General features: G+C 40.7%; 1 protein-coding gene across 1 annotated transcript; it reads left to right on the plus strand.

The window, feature by feature from the left end:
• Positions 1-18,077: 18,077 nt before the first annotated feature.
• LOC140500367 (lymphocyte antigen 6D-like) lies at positions 18,078-26,841 on the plus strand. Its single transcript, XM_072602893.1, has 3 exons — positions 18,078-18,185; positions 25,125-25,223; positions 25,886-26,841. The coding sequence occupies exons 1-3, from the start codon at positions 18,134-18,136 to the stop codon at positions 26,110-26,112; spliced, it is 378 nt and encodes a 125-aa protein (XP_072458994.1). The 5' UTR covers positions 18,078-18,133; the 3' UTR covers positions 26,113-26,841.
• Positions 26,842-26,932: the final 91 nt, after the last annotated feature.

Consider the following 26,932-nt stretch of genomic DNA (forward strand, 5'->3'; position numbering starts at 1 on the left):
CACACAGCTAGTGAGTGTCAAGTGTCTGAGGTGAGATTTGAACTGAGGTCCTCCTGACTCCTGCAGCGGTGCTCTATCCACTGCACCACCTAGCTTATGAATAGTTGAAAGCATGGGAACGGAGAGTGGGGGTAGAAATTCTTTCAGATAGGACAATTGGATGACAATAATGAACCTAGAAGTATCCAAGAAATATAGAGAAGACTATTATCAAGGGAGTAAGGAAATGTGGGAGAAAAAAATGGAGAGATGATAGACCTCTCATTGGTCAGAAAATCATTAAATTCTCTCACTAGCTCAAAAAGATGACCTAAGTCTCTCCAATGTTGAAGAATCACTAAAAAGTTAATTCATTTGTTCAAGAAATATTTATTAAGCACCAACTGTGTCTAATGCACTGTACTGGGTAGGACCCAGGAGAGACCCACAGTTTACATAATGAAATCTTTGTCTTCCTGAATCTGAATCTTGTAAATGGTAAGGAACTCAGATAACTCCAATCCACAAAAGTAAATAATTTGGTACGTACCTTTAACAAATAAGCATTTATTCAGGGCTTATTACGAGCCAGGCATTAAGCTAAGCTCTGGGAACACAAATTGAAGTAGAAAGAAAGATGGCCTCTGCCCTCAAGGAACTCATTCTAATGAGAGAAAAGAGGAACTGAAAAAAGAGGATGAGGAAAAAAGACAAAAGTAACTTGGCATGAGGGCATGGTAGGGAAAGTCCAGAGAGTCAGGAGCACGGCTTGCAGGGGAATGAGACATGGCCGGCCAAACCTTCCGGGAGGAACCCTAGGGAGAGGCTGCAGGGACATCAGAGGGTATGCCAGTGTGGGAGTAGGGAGTTTCTGGGATGAAGAGTTTCTGTGGCATCATGGAGAAAGTCCAGGAAGTCTGGTGAGCAGCCAGGAGAAGAATGAAGATAATAAATTAAGTATATTAGAAAGAGGGCACAGTGTTGTGTGAGTTTCTTTCAATGACTCCCCTAGAACTATAATATCAGAGTTGGAAAGTACGCTAGAGTCCATCTCAGTGTATCCCCTCATTTAACAGCTAGGAAAACTGAAGTCCAAGAGGAGAAGTGATATGCTCAATGTCACACAGCCAGCACATTAGCGGCCAAGTCAGATCCTGGTGTGGTCTAAGAAGTATGTTCAAACTCAGAGCTCAGCCCCAGCAAAGGTATCTGGTCAAACCATCAGAACTATTCTGTCTTGTCTTCAGACCAAAGGCACCAGGCAAGGTCATATAAACTCAAACACCTGACTTGGCTAGTCACTGGGGGATGGGAAAGGGCTTCTTAGAACAACCATAATTCCGGCAGATCTCACTCTCAAACTATGCCTCAGGCCTCCATTTATATGGTACTCTCCTTCTAAAGCCTCTTCATATTTATTTCATTCAACAGCCATTTATGAAGCACCTACTATGTGCTCAGCATTAGATGGAAAAAATGACACAGATAAACTCCTCAGGGAGTTCACTGTCTTCTCCAGGGATATAATAAGCATACACATGGTCAGGATAGGTTGTTCATGTTGTTCAGTCATCGGATGCTTTATGACCTCTTTTGTTTGTTTAGTTTTTTGGCAATGATATGAAGTAGTTTGCCATTTTCTTTTCCAGCTCATTTTACAGATGAAATTGGGTTAAATGACTTGCCCAGGTTTACCCAGCTAATTAGTGTCTGAAGTTGGATTTGAACTCAGGTCTTCCTGACTCAGGCCCAGCACTCTGTCCACTGAGCCATCCAGCTGATAGGTTGAAACACTTATTAAGTGCTCACTAAATGGCAGGACTGTGATAAGTACTGGTCATAGAAATACAAGCAAACAAGTTCTCTTTCCTCAAGAACTTACATTCTAATGGACAGATAAGACATGTAAGGGAACTGGAAAGGGGGGAAGGGAAGTACTTGCCTAGGGAGTGGTCTGGGACAGGGAAGAGGATGATTGGGCAAAAGAGAGATACAGACAGGATTTTCTAAGAATGTATGAGAAGGAAGGGAGAGCTACTGTTCAGTCTGACTCATAAAGGAAGAGATGACAGCCAGACAGGGCCTTGAAGGATGGGAAAGATTTCTAAAGAGAGAGACAAGTGTGGAGTTCATTTCAAGGCACATGAAATGTCTTGCAGGAGGAGCAGGAGGAGAAGGACAACAATTCCAATTGATTTGGAAGGGGAGTAAAGGGAAATAAGACTGGAAAGAAGTAGGTTGGAGCCAGATTGTGCTGGGTTTTACACACAGTACCTAGGGGTTTATATTTTATCTTTAAGGCAAATTTTCTTTGATGATCCCCAAAGAACCAAGGAAATAGCACATATATATCAGCTTTATCTTACAAAAGGGCAGCTAGGTCAAGGATTCAGGAAAATCTGAATTTAAATTCAGCCTCAGATACTAGCTGTGTGACCCTGAACAATTCACTTAACCCTGCTTGACTTAGTTTCCTCATCTGTCAAATGGGCTAAAATGAAGGAAATGGAAAACCACTCCAGTATTTTTGTCAAGAAAACACCAAATGGGGTCACAAAGAGTCAGACATGACTGAAAAAAATGACTGAACGATTATCTTACAAAAGTAGAAAGTGAAAAGATTAAACAGAGTGAGATAGGGAAGTAGTTGGCTGTGTATATAGTCACCAAGCTAGATACATATGTAGAAATGTAGAAATAGCAGTTGATACATGTAGAAAGACACAGTAAGGCAATAGTTAATCTCATATTCTTGCATCAGTCCAAAATGTAGACAGCACGCAAGGAGGACTAGGGTTCTTAATCCAAGGAAGCATATTTGACCTGTTAGTTATTCCGGAGATTTGGTGAGATAAGAACAGTAATTGAAATATGGCTCTGAATGAGAATGCCATATTCAAAAGAAATAAGTGTGAAGGGGGTTAGGGTCTTAGAGTAACATTATATGTTTGTGAAGAAATTCATGAACCAAAGCATGGGGTAGAAATCAATGAAGAAAAGGAGAATTTTGTTTTCAAAGTAAATTACAAACCACCTGGACAGAAGAGGAAATAGATGAGGAGTTTGCAAGATAGATAGAAACCCAGACACAGAGACAATATAATAGTGATGGAGAGGTGTTTGTAGGGGCCCCTATGTGATCCCTGGTTTCTAGGAGGAAGCGAGGGCTTGGAGAGTCTGCTTGTGTTGTGGAGGTGGTAGTCTTAATACGCTAAGGCTAAAGTTTTGGGCAGTGGAGTCAAGAAGAACTGAGTTCAAATTTGGCCTCAGATACTTACTAGCTGTGTGACCCTGGGCCAATCATTTAATTCTGTTTGCCTAGACAAAAGCTCAGCATTCTTCCCCAATTGATAAATTGGTCAAAGGATATGAACAGGCAATTTTCAGAGGGAGAAACTAAAGATATCTATAGTCATATGAAAAAATGCTCTAAATCACTTTTGATTAGAGAGATGCAAATCAAAACAACTTTGAAGTACCACATCATACCTATCAGGTCAGCAAACATGACAGAACACGAAGATGATAAATGTTGAGGAGGATGTGGGAGAGTTGGAACACTAATACGCTGTGGGTGGAGCTGTGAGCTGATCCAACCATTCTGGAAAGCAATTTGGAACTGTGACCAAAGGGCTACAAAAATATGCATACCCTTTGATCCAGCAATACCGCTTCTAGGACTGTATCCCTAAGAGATCATAAAAATGGGAAAACAACTCATGTACAAAAACATTTATAGCAGCTCTCTTTGTGGTGGCCAAAAACTGGAAATCCAGGGGATGCCCATCAACTGGGGAATGGCTGAATAAATTATGGTATATGAATGTAATGGAATACTATTGTGCTTTAAGAAATGATGAACAGGAAGACTTCATAGAGGCCTGGAAAGTCTTATATGATCTGATGCTGAGAGAAAGGAGCAGAACCAGGAGAACTTTGTGCACAACAAAGACCACAATGTGCAAGAGTTTTTTCTGGTAGGCTTTAAACTTCACTGCAATGCAAGGACTTAAAAAAAAAAATTCCCAATGGTCTTCTAAAGCAAAATACCTTCCACATCCAGAGAAAGAACTATGGAAATCAGTCACAGAATGTAGCAGATCACGTGTGTGTGTGTGTGTGTGTGTGTGTATTGTGTTTTGTTTTGTTAGATGATTTCTCCCACTCATTTTAATTCTTCTACATAGCATGACTATAGTGAAAATGTATTTCATAGGAATGTATGTGTAGAACCTATGCAAGATTGTGTATTGTCTTGGGGACGGAGGGAAGAGGGAGGGAAAAATAATAATCTAAGTTATGTGGTAGTGATTGTAGAACACTGAAAATAAATAAAATTAACTAAAAAGAAAAAAGAAAAGCTCAGCATTTGGAGGCAGTGAGGTTTGTGGTGAATCACACAGTACTCATCCATGATGCTTCCTTTGACTTGCATGAGTGATCCATAGTGACTTACTCCAGTGACCATTGTCACAATCTGGGACAAAAGTGAAAGTGGAGCTTGTCTTTGAACTACTAGCTGGAAGACACATAGTAGGTCTATGTGATATGTGACATGAACAGATTCTGAATTTGGACAGGTTTTGCCTTCTGGTAGTTCTGATAGAACTGATATTATGGGGGAAGAAATGGTGTGAGGGTCCAGTAATAACTAAGCTTCCAGGGCAGAGTCATGGACTTACAAGCGCCACTTTGGTGACTATCAGAACATCAGGTACTGATGTGAAGTTTGCACCTAAGCCTATGGATCTCATGTTAGTAGCCTGTTCAGCAGATGGTGTAGCAAAAAGGGGAGGTTAGAGATGCAATGAAATTCAGTCAGATTTTGGGAGGAAAGATCTCAAAAGACTCAGGGGAAGAATAGCTAGGATACCATGGACCTAAAAGGCAGCTCAGAAGTTGCTCAGGAATGAAATTTTAAGGGCACAGAGGGAAACTATTCCTATGAGGAGGAAAGAGAAATACTGACTGTATGAATATAATGTGAATATAAAAAGGACTCTCAGCATCTAATCTTAGATTTTTAAAGGATATGTATAGATGATCAATAACTGATGGTTGGATCTCATTGTTTATCCTTCTTGACCTCTCTGATGCATTTGACACTTTTGACTAACCTCTGCTGAGTACCATCTCTCCCTGAGTTTTTCATGATATGACTCTCTGCTGAATCTCCCCCTACTTTCCTATTTGTTCCTTCTTAGTCTCCTTTGATGGTTCATCATCCATATCATTCTTCCTGACTGTGAGGGTTCCCCAGAATTCTCTCCTGGGCCCTCCTTTCTCCCTACCTTCTTTCTTTGTGATCTCATTAGCTCCTGCAGTTTTAATTATCTCAAGGCAATTACTCACAGATCTCTCTCTCTCTCTCTCTCTCTCTCTCTCTCTCTCTCTCTCTCTCTCTCTCTCTCTCTCTCTCTCTCTCTCTCTCTCTCTCTCTCCCCCCCCCCCCCTCTCTCTCTCTCTCGTTTTTCACCTGAGCCTTAGTCCTGCATCACCAACTGACTACTGGATATTTCACACTGGATGTTCCAGAGACATCTCAAACTCAGTATGATCAAAACAGAGTTCATTATCTTCCTCTCCAATTACATGCCTTTTCTAAGTTTCCCAATTTCTGTTGAAGATAGTATCATTCTCTGACGTTCATGATTAAACATGGCACAGTGGATAGAGTGCAAAGCTTGAAGTCATGAAGATGTATCTTCCCAAGTCCAAACCTGGTCTCAGACACTTACAGCTTAGCTGGGTGACCCTGGGCAAGTCACCTAATCCTCTTTACTTCAGTTTCCTCCCCTACAAAATGAGTTGGAGAAGGAAATGGCAAACCATTCCAGTATCTTTACCAAGAAAACCCCAAAGGGGGTCATGAATAATTGGGCACAGCTGAAACAAAACAATGAATTGATGACTCTTCATTGTCTCACATTTCCAAATCAGATGCCAAATCATGTTGGTTCTACCTCTACAATATCTCCAACATTCCAATTTTTTCTCTTTACTCACACAACCTCTTCCTTAGTTCCAAGTTCTCAATGTCTCTCACAAAGACTGTTGTAATGAACTACTAATTAGTCTCTCTTCTCAAATCTCTCCCTACTCCAATCTATCCTTCTTAAACTGTCAAAACAGTTTTGCTCAAGTGCAGATCTGACTATGTTATTCTCCATATTTAATTCCATTTGGCTCCCTATGACCTCTAAGGTAAAATATAAATTCCTTTGTTTGACTTTTTAAGCCTTTTACAACCTGGCTCCAATCTATCTATCCAGCCTCATTATGGAACACCTCCCTTCCTGAACTGTGCAGTTGGGTCAAACTGATCTTTCTGACCCTCATATGGGTCTCCATCTCTTACCTTCATGCCTTTGCATTGACTGTCCCCTATGCCTGAAATACATTCCTTCTTCATCTCTGCTTCATAGTGTCCCTTTCTTCTTTCAAGATTCAGATCAAGTACCTTCTACTAAAAGTTTTTCATAATCCCTAACTGTTGGTGTCCTTCCATAGCAACACTGAATTTAACTACCTTGTATTTATTTTATATGTGTGTATATATATATATATATATATATTTTTCTGTATATATGAATGGAGTTGTTTCATTATCTGTATTTATATCCCCAGCATCTAGCCCATTGGCACATAATAGGTACTTAAATGCTTCTAGTTGGTGGTAGGGTGGGTAGAGTACTAGGCATGGAATCAGGAAGACCTGTGTTCAAATCTGGCCTCAGAATCTTACTAGATTTGTGATTCTAAACAAATCCCTCTCTCTGCCTCAGTTTCCTCATTTGTAAAATGGGGATGATAATAGTCCCTAGTTCACAGGATTGTTGTGAGGATCAAATGAGGTATTCATAAAGCACTTAGCAAAATATCTGGCACCTAGTAGGCACTATATAGAAGAGGATGATATTTATCATCATCATCACCACCCCCACCATCATCATCACCACCATCATCATCATCATCACTATTGTCATCATCATCTTCATCATTATTAACACAGACTTGATGGTAGGACATGATGGGGACCTGGGGTGGAGAACACCAATAAGGTACGGGTTGAAGGGTCCTTAGCACAGCATGGTGGTTCTATTTAGGGCAGAGAAGGCCAATCTTAAAATGTGAGTGAGACCAGCTAGGAAACTAAATTCTCTGGGAAACAGAAATGGAAGAAAACAACCTTGAACTGTGGTTTAGTGAGTCAGAATGACAATCACTGAGCAAACTGAGGGTAGGAGAAAGGAAGATGAGATTGTGCAAGAGATATAGGAGCTGAAGGAAGGGAAAAGAGAGGCATTCAGAGACAGTCATTCTTTTACTATGTAATCTTGTGTCAGAGGATCTTTTCTGACACAAAGGTCCCATGTACATTTTAGGGACCTCATTTCTCTAGCTTATTTGTTCCTATCCATATGATCTGGAAACTTTAATATCTCACAATGAGGAATGTACTGGAGTCAGTTGGAACTGATTATTCTATTTTCAGTATGAGCATTTACACCTTGGAAATCAACAAATGCTACAAATCAGGGTTTCCTTGATTGTCTAGACTTTTAAAAGTGATAGAGAAAATTTTAATAATGAATTTTAAACATAAGTGTGTCCTCTGTACATTTTTTTCTAGAAAGCCAGTTGTTAAAACTTTACCAGCATTCTCCTGTTGACAACCTTCTTTGCACCTTCTCCCTCCAAAGAGTAATCATCAATTCCTCTTTCAAGTACATAGACTCACAAGGTTCAAATCTTATGAACAGTTTTATTTTAAAAACTAATGAAATCCAGTAAGCTTCACTGCTAATCCTATAAAAGCAATAGCTACAGGTAAGCAGTGTTCTCTGCACCCTCAGTGACCTGTACAGAGCTGCAACAGAACTCAGTAAGGCTTTGCTCCCCCACATCAGTATTCTCTTCTGTAACCTCTATATACAGAGAGCATACCTCTTATCCACCTACTCTCAGAGCCTGCCACCGATCATTGTCCCCTATTGCTGTCTCTTGCTGTTGATCTCCACTGATTTGCCGCAGCTCTTCTCATTTCAAAGGTCATGCTACCAAAGGCCTCATTTATTGTTCTCCAAAGTTCCATACTTTCTTTAGCCACCATTAAATAATGCTTGTTCCCATTCCCAGGAAACCAACTTTCTAACAACTGATTTGTACAGGAGAAATACCTTGGGTGTGATTGGCAGCTGAAAAAAGATATTTCCATTTTTCTCAAGTTTTTTTTTTCTATTAGCCTTCACAGTTACAGTTTAATATGACAGAGACATCGAAGTGGTACAGTAGTTAGATTGTTAGAGTCAGGATGCCCTGAATTTAAGCACTGCCTCACACATGAACAAGCTGAACGATCTTGAGTGAGTCACTTAACTTCTCTGGGCCTGTTTCCCCCCATAAAATGGGAATAATAATAGCATCTATCTCTCCAGGTGGGTGTGTGGCTCTAATCAAAGAGATAATGCTTCTCAAACTTTAAGTGACACATAATCAATGAATAAAGTATTTATTAAATACCTACTATGTGCAAAGCATTGTATTAAGGCATGGGGACAGATACAAATAGAAAAGACAATCACATCTTTTAAGAAGCTTTCATTCTAATGAGGGAGAGGACACAAGGGAAGGTTTTAGCTGCAGGTCAAATGGAACAGTCCCAAGGTCTTTAAATTGTCCTTAGGATTCAGGCAACCAAGTAGACTTCATACCTTTTCTTTAATATCACTTCCACTGATAAAATCACATCTGCTCCTAATGTTGAATCATTACAAATTGGATTAGAAACAGTGCTATTCTTAAGACTCTTGAGTTCGGGGTCCTCGTGCAGTCTCCATTAGGGTCTTGAGGGAAATGGCCGTTGAGGTGGTGGTTTAACTCACCTGTTACATGCTACCTCCTGTCTCTTCTTCAGGGTGCCTTGCTGCTTCAACTAGTTTGGCTTGCTTTCCTGGTCTGACTCAGTTTTCTCAACTATAAAATGGGGAACATAATAGCTCCACTTCTAGATATCATAGTTCTTACCTCCCAGGGTTGTTGTGAGGATCAAATGAGATCATATTTGTAAAGAGCTTAGCAGAGTGCCTGGCACATAGTAGGTACTTTAATAAATGCTTCTCCCCTCCCCACCATGGCAATTAACTGGCAGTTGATGGCATCCGTCCCCTGACAATGGCTGTTGGGGATAGGCTGGAAGCAGAACTGTTCCAATGCTGCCACTCTTGTACGTAACCACTTGTTGGTGGAAGTTGGCCAACAGTTGTTGCTGTTGGTGATGATTTCTCAACATTTCTCAATTCACCATGCTTTCTCAATATAAAGGCTAACTTACACATTAATTTGTAATGGCTTCTTTTCACTTCACAACAGGCCTTTCTCTCTAAGGCCACATGCCTTATTTGCAGGATACTATTTGCTCCCTCTCTCAGCACTCCTGCCCATGGTAGCCTTTCTCATTGACTCAAGGAAGAGAAGAATCACTCTTCTCTCTCTCTCTCACCTCTCTCTCTCTCTCTTTTCTCCTCCCTTTCTTTCTCTGTCCTTCCCTCTCTCTCTTCCTCTTTGTCTCTCTCCTATCTCTCCATCTCTGTCTCTCTCCTTTCCTCTCTCTTCCTCTTTGTCTCCTTCCTTTCTGTGTCTCTCTTTCCCTCCCTCTCTCACTTTCTCTCCCTTTTGCTCTCTGTCTCTCCTTCCCTCTCTCTCTCTCTTTCTCTTTCTCCTTCCCTCTCTCTTCCTCTCCTTTCTCTCTCTCCCTCTCTGACTGATCTTCCATTTTCTACCTTCCCACATGGTAGTTGAGTGGGTTATGATAATTGCTCAAAGATAGGTCCTGAAATAAATAGAAAAGTAAAAGGAACTGAAACCAGGTCTTCAAAGAGCCACCAGCATACCAGGGAGAGAGATGTGCTCTTCCTGCTTCCATTCAACAAATATTTGTTCAGTGCCATTAGGTTGGGAGGTCCTTGAGGGCAGGGCCTATCTTTTGCCTCTTTTTGCATCCTCCAATGCTTACTTAGCACAGTGCCTGGCACACTGTAGGTACTTCATAAATGTTTATTGATTAACTGCCATTTGCAAAGAGTATTGGATGTAGATTCTGGTGCCTGGATGAAAATCTTAGCTCTTCCACTTGATCTGTTTGATCCAGAACAAACCACTTAGCAGAAGCGAACTGGAGGCCTCTCAAAGTGACCTGGCAAGAGCCCAGTTGTCAAATTTCTAATGTGAGCATTTAAATCTTAGAAGCTGGCAACACTGCAACTCAGGGCTTGATTTATTGTTTAATTAAATGTCTAGGCTTAAGTGTTAATAATGCAGATTAAGCTTAAAAGTGCATCCTGAGTATATTTAACCCCCCCACAACCATTCTACCCCCAAGAAATGATTGTTAAACATTTACCACCACACTCTTGCACCTAATCTCTGTGGGCCTGACCTCCCTCATCTATGTTATAAGGAGGTCGGACTGGATTAAAGACCCTTCCAGCTTGATATCTATGAACAAGCAGTGTACAGAACCCATTGCTTCTTGCTGAGGGAGATTCAAAGTTTAGATAAGTCAAAGGGGAAGATCCATGTGTGGCACAGGAGGGAGCAGGGAAGTTTCATTGGACCTTACAGCCAATCTGACTTCATGTGAATACATAGCCTTCTCATTGAAGCAGAGACTGTCAAGAGCCAGGAGGAATTTTATGACATCTAGTCCGAGAATGAGGGAATTAAAGCCTAAAGAGGACAGGTGTCTTACCTAGGGTAATGAGATTGTTAGGTGACAAAGCTAGGACTCCACCTGAGGTTTCTTGATCTGAAGGCTAACACCATGTCCATTAGCACTGAGGCATATGCTGCAGTGGAAGGAAGTCTTTTGAAGAAAATCCAGGTTTTCATAGCCTATTATTCCCCCAAAGGAGCATAGATTTAGAGCTACATAGATTTAGATGCTAGAAGCCATTGAATCCAAACCCCTCTTTTGAAGAGACGAGACTATTGGGAAACAGACCTTAATTGACATGCCCAGGATCATACTTGTGCTAGAAAGCATCTGAAGGAACCCAAGGCTTCCCACCCTCATTCCCTTTACATACTCCTTCAATTTTCCCTCTGCGTTAGAACTTTGAAAAAGCTATAGAAAGAGAGATGTTACTTCCTTTCCGTGCGAAGGAGGGCCAGAAGGAGAAGGGTGTGGAAAGGGTTGGGGGAAATTAGAAACCAGGAAGTCTGGCCTTTCACTGGACTCCCATCCCCCAAGGGCTACGGATCGCTTATCTTTTGTCTGAACTTGTTCTTAGAGCTCTTTGTGAACTGGTCAGGTGGGGTCAGGTAGAGAAAAGGGCTCAGAGACATTATGATATGGTATGACATGATATGATACAACATATAATATAATGTAATGTAATGTAACATACATAATATAATGTAATAAATATGGTATTGTATTGTATTGCATTATACTATGTTGTGTTGTATTTTTTGTGCTATATTGTATTAATTGTATTATGTCATATCATGCTATATTATACATAACATAACATGATATGACAGGCTATATGATATGATGTGATGTGATAGGATACGATATGATACAATATGATACAATACGATACAATATAATAATAATAACGTACTTCTTGGAGACAAGGATGGGAGACAACTCCTTCCTATTCATGCATAGAATTTTAGAAATTCCAGCCAAATAAGAGGCAGTCCAAAAACCTAAGATCATAGAATTTTTGAGCTGAAAGAGGCTTCAGGAAGGACTCAGTTCAACTCCTCATTAAATAAGAAAATTAAGGCCCAAAAAGAGAAAGAGATTTGCCCAAGGTCACACTAGTAATATGTAGCAGCACTGGAATTTGAACCCAAATTCTCTGACTTCAAGTCCATCTTTTTTTTTCATTAAATGCCATCACATTGCTCTCTCCTCTGGGCAAAGACTCCAAGGCAAGACCTTTCCTCATATCCTTCTCTTCCCTACTGACATTTAAGAGTATTACAGGTAGAATAAGAAAACTCAAGACTGTAGGTACAACACTGTCTGTAGGACTGGATCGTTTCATATCTATTATCTTATCTCTGTTACCTCATTTCTAAAAGTGTCTGATAATGCATATACTCTGATTCATAGGGCTGTTGTCATGAGAAAAACCTTTTGAAATATCAAAATATGGCAGACATTTGTAAAATTATGTTTAATTAGCATTATGCTCTGCTACAGTCCTTCTCCAGTTCCTTTGTGGGGTGTGGAAGTGAGTGTGGTTTTCTGGAGGTCTATACCAGAAATTGGACAAGTACTACAAATCAAGGCTTGATTTCTTTTGTTAATTCTCTAGACTTAAGAATGTGCTAATAATGCAGGTTATTAATAATTATTAACAAACTATTAGATTAATAGAAATTAATAATGCAGATTAAACTTTTTCTTTTTTTAAAAATTTATTTATTTATTTTTAGTTTTCAACATTCACTTCCACAAGATTTTGAGTTCTAAATTTTCTCCCCATCTCTCCCTTCCCCCCACCGAAGACACTGTACATTCTGATTACCCCTTCCCCCAATCTACCCTCCCTTCTATCACATCCCTCCCTTCCCTTATCCCCATCTTCTCTCTTTTCTTGTAGGGTAAGATAGATTTCTATACCCCATTACCTGTATTTCTTATTTCCCAGTTGTATCTAAAAACAATTCTCAACATTCATTCCTAAAACTTTGAGTTCCTACTTCTCTCCCTTCCTCCCTCCCCACCCATCCCCACTGAGAAGGCAAGGAATTCAATATAGGCTATACATGTGTAGTTATGCAAAAGACTTCCATAGTAGTCATGTTGTAAAAGACTAACTATGTTTCCTTCCATCCTATCCTGCCCCCCATTTATTCTGTTCCCTTTTTTGACCTTGTCCCTCCTCAAAAGTGTTTACTTCTAATTACTCCCTCCTCCCATTTACCCTCCCTTCTATCATCACCCCTGCACTCCACTTATCCCTTTCTCCCCTACTTTCTTGTTGTATGAGATAGATTTTCATACCAAATTGAGTGTGCATGTTGTTCCCTCCTTAAGCCAAATTTGATGAAAGTAAGCTTCACTCTTTCCCTCTTACCTCCCCCCTTTTCCCCTCTACTGAAAAAGCTTTTTCTTGCCTCTTTTATGAGAGATAATTTGCCACATTTCATTTCTTCCTTTCTCCTCCCAATACATTCCTCTTTCACTCCTTAATTTTAATTTTTTAATATATCATCCCTTTCTGTTCAACTCACCCTGTACCCTCTGTCTATATATATGCAAAATCCCTCCAAGTACTCAAATACTGAGAAAAGTTTCAAGACTTACAAATATGATCTTTCCATCTAGGAATGTAAACAGTTCAACTTTAGTAAGTCCTTTATGATTTCTCTTTCCTGTTTGCCTTTTCATGCTTCTCCTGATTCTTGTGTTTGAAAGTCAAATTTTCTATTCAGCTCTGGTCTTTTCATCAAGAGTGCTTGAAAGTCCTCTATTTCATTGAATGACCATTTTTCCCCTGAAATATTACTCAATTTTGCTGAGCAGGTGATTCTTGGCTTTAATCCTAGTTCCTTTGACTTCTGGAATATCATATTTCAAGCCCTTTGATCCCTTAATTTAGAAACTGCTAGATCTTGTGTTATCTTGATTATATTTCCACAATATTCAAATTGTTTCTTTCTGGCTGCTTGCAATATTTTCTCCTTGACCTGGGAACTCTGGAATTTGGCTACAATATTCCTAGGAGTTTTTTTTTTTGAATCTCTTTCAGGAGGTGATTGGTGGATTCTTTCAATATTTATTTCACCCTCTGGTTCTAGAATATCAGGGCAGTTTTCCTTGATAATTTCATGCCTGATGTCTAGGCTCTTTTTTCAATCATAACTTTCAGGTAGTCCCATTATTTTTAAATTGTCTCTCCTGGATCTATTTTCTAGGTCATTTGTTTTCCCAATGAGATATTTCACATTGTCTTCTATTTTTTCATTCTTTTGGTTTTGTTCTGTAATTTCTTGGTTTCTCATAAAGTCATTAGCTTCCAACTGCTTCATTCGAATTTTTAAAGAATTATTTTCTTCAATGAGCTTTTGAACCTCCTTTTCCATTTGGCTAATTCTGCTTTTTAAAGCATTCTTCTCCTTGTTGGCTTTTTGGACCTCTTTTGCCATTTTGGTTAGTCTATTTTTAAAGGTGTTATTTTCTTCAGCATTTTTTGGGTGTCCTTTAGTAAGCTGTTGACTCACTGTTAATTACTTTCTTATATCACTCTAATTTCTCTTCCCAATTTTTATTTCATCTCTCTCACTTGATTTTCAAAATCCTTTTTGAGCTCTTCCATAGCCTGGGACCATTGCATAATATTTTTGAAGGTTTTGGATGCAGAAGCCTTGCCTTTTATGTCTTCCTTTGAATGCCTTGTATGCCTTGTTCTTCCTTATCTGAAAGGATGGAAGAAAATACCCGTTCACCAAGAAAATAACCTTTTATAGTCTTATTTTTTCCCCTTTTTTGGGCATTTTCCCAGCCTGTTACTTGACTTTTGAGTCCTTTGTCAAGTGGAGGGTATATTCTAGGGACCTGTAAGTTCTCAGTTCCTCCAAGGTGGCACAATCAACGGAGAGGAGTTTACTCCTCTCCTGGCCTACACTGTGGTCTGAAAGCAACCACAAGCTTTTCTATTCAGGATCTGTGAGTAGAATTTCCTCTCCAGAGGCTCCATCAGCTCCACCAGGCCAGTGCTCTTCCTCACTCCAGGGCTGCCACTCAGGACTGAGACCCAGATCAGCTGCTTGATTCCCCCTGGGTTTTTAGGTTGAGGATGCTAAAATAGACACTGTGACACAGTGACTTCTGCCACCCTGGGACTGGGGCTAGGGCCAAATCTTGCTCCCTTCTGACCCAGGTGAAAGAGCTTTCTCACTGACCTTTGAAACTGTCTTTGGCATTTGTGGGTTGAGAAATCTGGGAACTGCAGCTGCTGCCCATAATTCTTCACCCTGAAGCCTGCTTCAGTCTCGTCCCTTCCATGTGGCACAGCCAAGGCTGTACTGCCAAGGCTGGGCTGTTCTCTGCTCCAAGTCTGGTGCAATAGACCTTTCCTGTCACCATTTCTGGCTATCTTGGGCTGGAAATCTGTTTCACTCCTTCATTTTGTGGCTTTTGCTGTTCTAGAATTTGTTCAGGGTCATTTTTCTACAGGTATTTTATGGACTATGAGGGGAGAGCTACAGCAGGTCCATCCTTCTATTTCACCATCGACTCCACCCCAATGCCGATTAAGCTTAAAAGAGCATCAGACATGCTTACATTTTTTCCAGTAAGCTGATTGTTAAATATTTAGTAGTGCAGCCTTGCTCAAAGGTCTAGTAGGTCAAACGAAATTGGAAAAGCTTTATATATGGGCCTGGAATGCCTTAACTTCTCAGTTTCCTCACCTACAAAATGGGGAAAGTAATACTGGTATTACCTATCTCATCATCACATTGATGTGGGGAATGAACATGTCATTAGACCAGATGATAGACTACATTCTGTCATCCTAGGATTAGCTTTGGCAAGTTCATTTCCTTATGGGATTGGCTATTGGTTGATAAGCTTTTCAGTCACAATAATACTAAATCATAGAAGAGCTGGTATGAGTAAAATTGCAGTTTAAAAAAATATTGAACTATTATATTAGGTGACCAAATGGCAGTACAAACATCTAAGATTACTCCATTGTGGACCACAACTTGATTTTTATTCCTCTCCCCTCCTTTCTGATTCAGTTTGCCCCATTTCTTCTGCATGGAATTGAATTCTCTTTTGCTTTTCTGACTTTTCAAGTTCAACCTACTCTTAGGGCTCCATTAGCAATGACTTCCCAAAGCACCCTAACTTTTGCTCATCATCATCTCTTGACCGCCAGAATCTCTTAAGGTGTGATACACATTCTAGCTCCAGATGATAGTGTTATGTGTTAGAAAGGGCTTTGATAACTGAGGCATGCTTACAGAATGGAAACTGGGATGGAGGTCAGGATGCACACAAGAGGAGCTGAGGAAATGGGAATGCTTGACCCAGGAAAGAGAAGATTTAAGAGACACCTGATACTTGTCTTTAAGTTGCTGAGAAACTGCCACATTAAAAATAGATTCAACTTGCTCTACATGGCCCCAGAAGGATGAGCTTAGAGAACTAGGGAGAAGATTCAAAGAGGTAAACTGAGGCATGATGCCAGGAAAACTTCCTAATAACTAGAGTTGTAGAAAAGTAGAATGGGCTTACTCCAGACATCAGTTTTCCTCCTCCTCCTCATCACTAGCATGTGTGTAGTGCTTTAAGGTTTGCAGAGTACTTTATGTGAATTACCGCATTCAATTTGACTTGTGAGGTAGATGTTATTATTATTCTAGTTTCATAAAGAAGGAAACTGAGGCTGAGAGAGATTAAGTGTCTTGCCCAGGGTTACACAGCTAGTTAGTGTCTGTGGCAGGAATTAGCCAGACCTTTCTTTCTCCAAGCCAAGTGATGTCACTGAATATCCTATCAACCCTACCAGGAGAAGTGGGGACCAGGACTGATCCTATACTAGGAAGATCCAGGTGTTTCCCAGGGAATGGACCCTTGGTTTGCTGCCCCACCTTCCTTTCCCAGACCTGAGGCTTCCTACTCACCTGTACTGCTTCAGAGTATTCAGTGAATAATTAATTAGCCAACTTTCCCCTGGAGCCTGGACACTCCTTACTCTGAGGGAGTTTTTGCAATAACATTTGTTGAAAGAATACCCAGAGGTCTACTAGTCCAACCCATCCTGAAACAAGAATCTCTTCTACAACACCCTTAACAGGTAGACATTCCTCACTTCACTTAAAGACTTTTGTAATAGTTCCATTTGTTAGGAAATCCTTCCAGACGTCAAACTTGAGCTCCTCCTCACAGCCTGCACTCTTCACTCCCAGTTCTGCCCTCTGGGGACAAACAGAAAATCTTTCTCCACAAGACAGCTCTTAGAAATCCTTAAGCATAGCTATCTTCTTAATTTCTCTCCTTTATCTTTTTTCTTTCTTTTTCTTTCTTCCTTTCTGTTTCTTTTCATCTTTCGTTCTTTTTCTTTTTCTTTCTTTTTCCTTTTTTTCTTTCTCCTTCCTTCCCTCCCTCCCTTCTCTCCTTCCTTCCTTCCAATATTGCTTCCCATCTAAACCTACAATCATGGTCCCACTCTTGGACTTCTATTACTTGGAATTATTTTGTGATTATCATATTTGTAGGAGGAAATACTGGCTCCTCAAGGAGACTGGAAGCTCTGGAGGTAAGGACTGGATAGGTTTCTCCTCCTCATTTCTCCCTTGAAGTACATGGAGCCCAGATTGAGTGTACAGGAGGTTAGCAAAGTTTCAGTGGTGGATTGAAGGAGATGGCCAAGGGTACTATCATAAGATTTTATAGTTTTAAAGAAAATTAGAGGTGATTTGGAGCAGCTAGGTAATGCAGTAGATAGAGTGCCAGGCCTGAAGTCAGGAAGACATGAGTTCAAATGTGACCTCAGACACTTACTAGCTGTGTGACCCTGGTCAAGGGACTTAATCCTGTTTGCCTCAGTTTCCTCAAATACAAAATGATCTGGAGAAGGAAATGGCAAACAACTCCAGTATCTTTGCAAAGAAAACCCCAAAGGGGGTGATGAAGAGTTGGACGTGACTGAGATGACTGAACAACAGAAGTTAGTTCAAGCAACTGTCATGTCAAGCAGTTTGGAAGGGAGAGGTGATTTGTCTAAAATCGTGCATATCATAAGGAGAATCATTCAGAATTTAAGTTCCAGTTTTCTCCCTCCAAATCCAGTGCACTCTTCGATACTCTTGAGAAGAACAAATTTTCTCTCTTTCATGGGATCTGTACCCAACTCTTGGAGGCTGTCAATGGGCAGGGAGATGAGAAATTCCCAAAACCAAGGGGTTGGGTCTGGCAGGGGACCTGAGCAAGTTGAGGCACATTCCTGGGGTGATTCAGTGATGCTAGATTCTACTGCTGATTAGCTGAGCCTGTGCCTGGGGCCCAACTTCCCATTTCTCCTCACCCTTCCTGTACCATATCCTGTCCCCAGATGGGGCTATAAGATCTCCGTGGGGAGAGGAGGGGCCCTCACTCCGCTTTGGGTGTGATCTTAGCAACATGAAGTCTCTCCTGATACTCTTGACAGTGGCAGCCATCACCATAGGGCAAGGTGAGGAGGGAAAGTCTGGGGAGGTGGGAGGACTACCCTATGGAGCTTGGGGCTTCTCTGGGAGGGGGGGGGGGAAGATGGTGATTTTGCCCTGGCCCCTGAACCTACTTTCTCATTAGGTCACAGAATCATACTTTAGTATTCCTCTAAATTCATGATTTTATTGGTATGAACATTTTTTAATAATGCAAATCCTAATTCTTCTGTACTTTAGCAAAAATTTTATAAATGAGTGTAGTAGATGAAAAATTCACCATCTGGTGGCCAACTTATGGTGGTAGGGCCATCTTCACTTAGCTAGGTTGGTCTGAGGATGACAGACACAGAATTCATCACTAGGTTCATATTTTCTGGTTTGGCAGAACCTGCTGGAGATTGGGGTTAATTGAACAACTTCTCAAAGCCCAGGGTCATCCTCACAGCAAAAGGAGGGGTTGAATCATAAAATTAAAAGATCACAGAATCTGAGAATGTTGCAGCTGCCTGGACCATAGCATGTCAGAATCAAGAGGAGATTTAGAACATAAAACATATTATTGGGTAATGAGTATTGTCATTGGGTGAGTTCTTAAAACACAGATTGCCAGAGCTAGGAAACTGAGACGACCATGCTCAACCCCTTCTTCTTAAGAATGGCAGAAACTAAGGATCAGAAACAGAAGCTGACTGGCTTGTGTAGAAACAACTATAACTTCCTTTTCATATTGTATCTTTACTTTAGTACTGTGGACACTATACTATAGTATCTATGATATAGATACTATAGTATCTATACTCTCTTTATTATAGTATCTATACAATAGTATCTTTTCAGGAATTAATACTAATATTAATTTCCATTTCTATGAAACTTCACAGTTTACAGGTCTCATGAGACAATTCTAAAAAATAGATAGTATGAAGTCAATTATCTCAATATATGTATTCTTACATATAAAGAAATTGAGGGTCAAAGAGGATATAACTTGCCCAGGGTTATACAGCTAAAAAAGAACTTAATTCAATTTAATTCGGCTCAGTACAACTGACCTCCCTATATCCAATTCAATTCAATACAATTCAACGTATTACAATTTGGTTGAATCAGAGGAGGGTTAAAATTCAATTTCAATTCAATGTAATTGAAACAATATCAGAGGAGGATCTAGAATTCCGAATTTCTGACTACAGGTTTAATGTTCTTTTTATTATTTAACATGATTTGTCTCAGTTGAGTAGCTTTTTTGGGGTCCCATTTTAGCAAGACTGTGACATTCTGGATACACAGAATGATTTCTAGTCTTTTCTCTTCTACTCATCATGTGGCCTTAGGCAAGAAAGTCTCACTTTCCAAATGTCAGTTTCTCTATTTGTAGACCCTAGTAAAGATCAACTTTCAAAGGTATATTATGGAATTAAGGTGAGGGATGTGTGCAAGGGGAAGAGGGAATAATTATTCCCTGATTATTTGATCCTCAGGCCCAGCTTAGACCCTTGCTCCAATGGCCACTAACATTCTCTCCACTTTACCTCAAGCCAGGAAGGTATCTGAGTAGACCTTCACACACCCTAATCCAGACAGTGTTCCCTGCTCTCCCCTTGGGACAAAGAACAGAGATTTCTCTCTCTGGTTCCTCCCTCTTCTCTCCCCCTCCTACATCTACATCTATACCCAGCTGGCATTGATTTCAGCTATGATTTCAGGAATGAGAGTGAGTTTGTATTTGATTATATAAGTATATATGTGGCTATGGGTAACTCTGGGTGATCTTGTCTGAACTCAAAGTTGTCTACGTATATGTGGTTATGATGGTGCAAGAACGTTTATGGTTGTGGGTGTAACTGCAGTGGTGGTGGTGTGTATGTATGACTGTATGTGCATGCGTATGGGATTGGATCTTAGTAAATCTACTTGATTATGCATGATAGTATTTGTGGTTGTGTAAGAATGTGGAAGAAGGCAAGAGATCACTGGCCAAACATGCAGGAAAGGTCTTTTCTCCTGCCTTGCCTCTCCAACGTCCCTCTTCTATTAACCCATACCTGGGGGCACAGAGGCTGTCAGGAGATCCCTTCACTTTTATAAGACTTCACCCATCTACTTTCTATCAGTTCATTTCTGGGACTCCTTCTATTCCTTATATTTACCATATTCCAGCTGCTCTTGCCCAACTCAATCCTGGAGCCCTCCTCTTATTATTGAGATCATCCCATCTAATAAAAGGGGGAAGGCTGGATAAAGGAAAGTGAAACCCAGGCTCCTCAGGCTCTAGACAGTGCCTTTTCTATAGTGTAAGATAGAGGTGAAAAATGAGAGGGGGAAAGGGTGACCTGGAGTCAAGTTTTAATTCAACTCAATTCAATTATAATATACATTCATTTCAATCCTGTTCAAACAAATCAATTCAACCCAATGAAATTAAAGTCAGTGGCATAAAATTCAAATGAATTCTATTCCATTCAGTTCAATTGACCTTTCTCCCATTTATTCCAGTCAACCCAACACAATTCAATGCTTCTGTTTAATGGAATGAAAGTCAGTTCAGTTCAATTCATTTCAACTTAACTCACTTCAGTTGTACTCAATTTATCTCAGGACATTGACTGATCACCTACTCTATGTTCTGTGATCAGGATTATGAGAGAGGAAGAAGACCTAGTCTCACTTTTAGAGATGAAGTAGTATTAATAATACTTTTACTACTGACCTCACAGAGCAATTGTGAGAATCAAAAGAGAGGGGAACAAACACTTATTGAACAACTATTATGTGCCAGGCATTATGCTGGGCTAATTTACAAGTATTATCTCATTTGATCAGAGTTGATTGAATAGAAAATATATTAACAACTTTAACACTATCTAATATCTACTATTATCATTATAAACCACTCATTTTCCAGATGAGGAAACTTAAACACAGATATGGGAAGACCATATAGAAAACTGTTTTTCAGGACTGGAACATAAATCTATTATCTTCCTTTGATCAACACTGCTTGGCAAAGCAGCTGTTTGTAATTAAAATCTGGAGTGCATATGAGTACGATGCCTTTTTGATAAAGTTTTGAGATATACTCTTGCCTAGAAGTATTTGTGAAAATATCTTTTAGACATTCAGGCAACAAGCTTTTATTAAGCCTTTACTATGTACCAAATACTGAAAGGCAAAAATGGTCCCTGTCCATAAGGAGGTCAAATTCTAACAAGAGAGACAACATGTACACCAATATGTACAAACAAGATAGATACCAGACAAATTGGAGATGATTTCAGAGGAAAGGCATTAGTTTTAAAGGATATTAAAAGTCTCTTGAAAAAAAAGCAGGGATTTCAGCTGAGATTTAAAGGAAACCAAGAAAAAGAACTGGTCCAAGACCCTAGCAAGTTGGAGGACAATCCTGAATGTTGTGTGTTGAGGTATGGGGTGCTAAAATAGTAGATAGTAAAGAAATTACTTATTTTAAAAGCTCAAATGTTTACTTTGCCAAAGGCACCACCAGGTCTAGAGGACTTCTGGTTGTGGAAGGGAGGATAGAATCCTTTAACAATGAGAGGCACAATTGCCTGTGAACTGAAACCTATAGTTAGTTTGTAACTAGGTAAGTAACTAGGTGGGACCATGGATTAACCCTGGGACACAGTGAGTCTGTGTGAATTTCTGTGAAGCTTTGCTTTTGGATTACGAGGCTATAGCATAGAAGCCACTTGGTGGCAGAATACCTAAATTTCAAGCCAACTAAGGATGGGGAGGGGAGGGGAAAGGAGAGAAAGGGGAGGGGAGGGGAGTAAGGAGGGGAAGATAAAGTCAAAGGGAGCTGGTCTCAGAGTCAGAAAGACTTGAGTTCAAGTTCTTTGACATATATTAGCTGTTTGACCTTGGGCAAGTCACATAACCTTTTGGTAGATCTAGCCAGAACAGAGAGTGTGTTTACTGAAATTCCCTACATCAATGAAATCATAGGTCCCTGGGAGAAGAGAAGAAAGGAAAGAGAGATGGAGAGACAAAGAGAGAGAGACACACACACACACACACAGACAGAGAGAAGGAGACACAGACAGATACAGACACAGACCAATAGTGACAGAGAAAGGGACAAACATAGAAACAGACACAGAGACAGAGAGAGAGAGAAGTAAACTAGACTGGACAAGGGCCTCAGGATACCTGAGTCTATACCATGCTGTAGTAGAGAGACAATATGAATTAGAGTCATAAGACCTGGATTCAAACCTCAGTTTAATACTTCCTGTGATCTTGACTCAATAAAACTTTCTAGTCATTAGTTTCCTTATCTGTAAAAGGAAGAGATCTCTAAGAATTCTTTCAGTATATCTCTTACTCTTGGCTATGCCACTGACTTGCCATGTCTCTTTCCTTCTCAGGGTCTCAGCTTCCCATCTGTAAAATAAGGGATTGGTACTTGATGATTTCTAAGATCTCTTCTAGTTCTCCCATTCGATGCTCTAAGGGCTTTGACAGCTCTAATAATAGCCAGCATTTATGTAGGGCAGCTAGTGGTACAGTGGATAGAAAGCTGGGTCCAGAATCAGGAAGACTCACCTTCATGAGTTCGAATCTGGTCTCAACCTAGGCAAGTCACTTCACCCGGTTCACCTCTCAATTTTCTCATCTGTAAAATGAGCTGGAGAAGAAAAACTCCAGTATCTTTGCCAAGAAGACAGGACTCAAGGATAACATCAGCAACATAGACTTTAGAGATTACAAAAGATTTTTTCTCATTCCCCATTACAACTCCATTTTAAAGCTGAAGATAGAGAGGGCTTAAGTGACTTGCCCATAGTCATAAAGCTGCCAAATACTGGAGGTAAGATTAGATTCTACTCACTCTGATCTAGTTCCCATACTTTCCACCATACCACACTACCTCTAACACTCAATGGGAATAGTCAAGGGCTGTTCTGGAGCCAGTCTGATCAGTTCCAGAGACTGGCTTGTTGAATTTTCATTGTGAGCATTTACACCCCAGGAATTAGAGAACACTATAAATCAGGCTAGATTTACTCTTTTGTTTATTGTTTAGACTTAAGAAAGTGATGGAGAATATGTTTAAAATGAAGATTAAACTTAAAAGTATGTATGTGTTATTTTCTTTTCTGGCCATCAATTGTTAAACATTTACCAGCATAGCATTGGAATAGTCTCATAAATTCAAAAGTTCAACACTATCCAGTGCAAGCCTAGTCAATACAAAAAGGCAAAACTATAGGCATTCAGAGGAAAATGGTAGAGCTTGAGTGGGGACAGCAGAGACAAAGAAAAGAGGACTGAGGGAAGAGAAAATATCAAGTCCCTTCTTTTGGTTATAAAGGCAATCTAAAATCACTGAAACACAAAATCTGAGTTGAGACGGACCTCAGTGGCCACCTAGTTTAACCCATACCACCTCCTTCCTATTATACTTCCTATTGCACTTCCTTACCTGAATGCCTGAAAACCTTCAGTGGAAGAGAACTCCAAAAGTTGTAACTAGGAATTCTAGGGGAAAATCTAGGGGAAAATTCAACCATCACCCACTTAACTCCACCAAGTTTATTTGTTTGTTTTTTCTCTCTAGACTGAACATCCCCAGTACTTCATCTAATTGCCTTTCACAAAGCTTGACTTAAAGGACCTTCACTATCCCAGCCACCTTCCTCTAGAGAACTGTCCTCTCCCAATTACCCTTCCTAAAATGTAGCAGTCGCAACTGAAAACAATGCTTCATCTATGCTCTTACCAGGGTGACACGCTAACCATCGCTTCCCTGGCCTCAGATACTGCACCTCTCTGGGAGTAGGCTAATATTACTTTTTTTTTTTGGCTACCATATCATATTATTAGTTCAGATGGAGCTTGCAGACCACTAAGACCTCAGTTTGTTTTTTCCAGATGAATTGCTGTCTATACTTCACAAGCCCTGTACTTGTAAAGCTGATTTTTCAAACCCTTTTCAAGATTATTATTTAAATTCCATCTTACTAGATTTAACTGAACATCTTAGCTTGATGAGATTGTTTTTGCCTTTAAATCTGTCATCTAACATGTTATCTGTCCTCCCAGTCTTTGAATCTTAGGTCTTAGGGGGCCCAAGTGACTAGCCTAGGGTCACATGTAGGTAGTAAGTATCTGAAATGGGATTTGAACTTATATCTTCCAGAAATTCTAAATCCAACACTCTTACCTACTGTACCACCTAGCTAGATACACACACAGGTATATACATACATATATGCATGTATGTATAGACACACATATATATGTATATAAAATATATACATATATATGTGTGTAGATATTTATGTACATACATATTGTCTCCCCTGACAAAATATAAGCTCTTTGGGGGCAGAGAGCATTTCACTATTGTCTTTGTACTCCTAGCACATAGTAGATGTTTAATAACTGCTTGATTTGATTGGTAAATCAGAAAAAGAAGGCTGATTCTTGAGAATCATTTAAGCAAAGTTTGGAGAACCACTTGCTAGGGATGCTATAGGGGGATTCTTGCTCAGGTATGGGTTGGACTAGATGACCTCTGGGGTCCCTTGCATCTTTGATATTCTGTGATTCTAGGACTCTAGGAAAAAGCCATAGAGGGGCCATGGATGAGCAGTTGGTGAGAGGAAAAGGGGGAGAGAGGCCTCTAGCTCAAAATGTGTTTTTGGAGTCACACAGTTGTGCTCTGTGTCTGCCTCTGTCTCCAGGATAGAGCTCATGTCTAGTCCCTCTTTAGGGTGGGAGAGATGAGGTTGTTGGGGTCAAGCAAAGAAGCTGTGGTTTCTCCAATCCTACCCCGCACCCACACTCCAAACAAAGGAGACAGGAGAGAAGGAGTGGGTCATGATGCTGAGGACTGAGCCCAGAAAGGATCCCTGAGCTAAGCCCTCACAACTGAAGACCCTTGTATGAACCAACTGAGCCCTGGACCATCTGACATATCCCTTTTGTATCTGCAGCCCAGGCTCTCCAGTGTCATGTCTGTGAAAGTGCTGACAATTGCAAGAAAGCATCCTCCTGCCCCAGTTCTTCTCAGTACTGCAAAACAACCATCAGTAGTAAGTATCTGAGAAAAAGCGGAGAGATGATTCCTTCCATGCTCCCCATCCCCTTTATCCCCCAGCCTGGGGCAGAGATAAGAACTCCATGAAAATCCTTGGAGGCAACAGACCTAGGACAGAAGATTCCTCACTCACTCTGTAGATCATCTAGGGCTGGTGGGGTAGAAATCCTAGTCAGGGTGGGATATACTCTCAGTCTTCACTAAATGGGAATGTTTGGCTATTAGTGACAGGGGTAGTGATGGTAGCAATTGTGGATGCTGATGCTCACGGTGATGATATGAAGATGGTGATAGCAATGATAGTGATGGTGATGGTCATGACTGTAATGGTACTGGTGGGACAGCAATGGTGAGGATGGTTGTGATTGGAAGGGGCTGATGGGAAGGTGGTAGCTGATAGTGGTAGTGATGATGATGATGATGATGATGATGATGATGATGACTTCTAAAATATGGGCTCATTTGAAATCGCTGCTCATAGCAGCCAGAGGTCGTAGAAAAGTGTCAGAGATAGGCTGAGGTCTGGGACTGAAGGAGGACTAAGTTTCGGAGAATGAAGGATTAGATTTGAGGAATTAAAGAGTTGATGGGAAGATTCCAAAAGGTGTATGTAGATGATGTTTGTGTGACAATCTTTTTTCTTCCTGTCTCCTCCAGTCCAGCGATTGTCAGGGAACCTTGTGAAGAAGGAGTGTGCTGAGCACTGTACTGCACAGAATGCTATTCCGGGTCAGAGCCAACCCCAGGTCCAGTGCTGTACATCAGACCTGTGCAATTCTCGAATGGAGAACTCAGCTCCTGCCCACACATTCCTCAGTCATGCTGTCCTGGCCTTCAGCCTTACCCTGGCACTGGTCTCTGTTCTCTACTGGCCCAGCCTGTAACCTATGGGTTACAACCTTAGCTGGGTCACAATCCACCTCCCACCCCAAGCCTGTCCTGGAAGGTTCTGAGCCTTCTCTCCATACAACTCCAACCCAGATCCATGTCCCTCCCTAATCCATTAACTTCCTCTCCAAACTCCTCTTAGTTTCCCAGGATAAGGGGCACATAAGGAAGGGGGTGCTCATTCTGCTCCCAGAGGTTCAGGAGGTCAGTTCTACTCCTCGCTTCCCTCACAATGTAAACTTCTCAATTGGTCACTCAGAGAGTCACCCTCACTAGGCACTCCTGCCAGATCCATCCAGGGACTCAGAGATCCTGGTCCCATTAACCAGGATCACTCCTCAGCAGACCCTTGCTTTTCATCTGGGGGTGGGAAGAAGAATGGGAAGGAGGGAAGATCACCATATGATACATGGAAAGACAAATGGGTTTAGAACCTGGAGAACTGGGTTTGCATCCTGATTCTGCTATTTACTGGTTGTAGGACCCTTGGTAAGTTGCTTCAATGGGCCTCAATTTCCTCATCTATATAATGAAAGGAGTGTACTCAAATAATCTCTATAGTCCACCCTAGCTCTAAGATCCTGTGTTCTCTAGGAGGTATTAGGATGAGCAGGAGAACAGATGGGGAAATCATTTCAATCCCACCAGCTTTTGTATTGTTTCTGTTAGCTTTGATTTTTATTTTCTACTCAATAATAAGAAATGACTCAAAAGAAGACAACAAAGTTAGTCTTTATTTATTGGGTGTGGGAGGGAGAAGGGAGGAGGCAGTCCTGGGATGGGCTGGGTAGTGGCTCAGCAGGGTTAGACACAGAG

The sequence above is a fragment of the Notamacropus eugenii genome, chromosome 4, assembly GCF_028372415.1.
Source record: "Notamacropus eugenii isolate mMacEug1 chromosome 4, mMacEug1.pri_v2, whole genome shotgun sequence".
NCBI lineage: Eukaryota > Metazoa > Chordata > Mammalia > Diprotodontia > Macropodidae > Notamacropus > Notamacropus eugenii.

What these genes read in the sequence shown, in the direction of transcription:
- LOC140500367 (XM_072602893.1), top strand. Translation starts at nt 18,134, where the DNA reads ATGAAGTCTCTCCTGATACTCTTGACAGTGGCAGCCATCACCATAGGG. An exon ending in AGCCATCACCATAGGGCAAG is followed by an intron (nt 18,186 to 25,124) that starts GTGAGGAGGGAA and finishes TTGTATCTGCAG; the next exon opens with CCCAGGCTCTCCAGTGTCAT. An exon ending in CTGCAAAACAACCATCAGTA is followed by an intron (nt 25,224 to 25,885) that starts GTAAGTATCTGA and finishes TGTCTCCTCCAG; the next exon opens with TCCAGCGATTGTCAGGGAAC.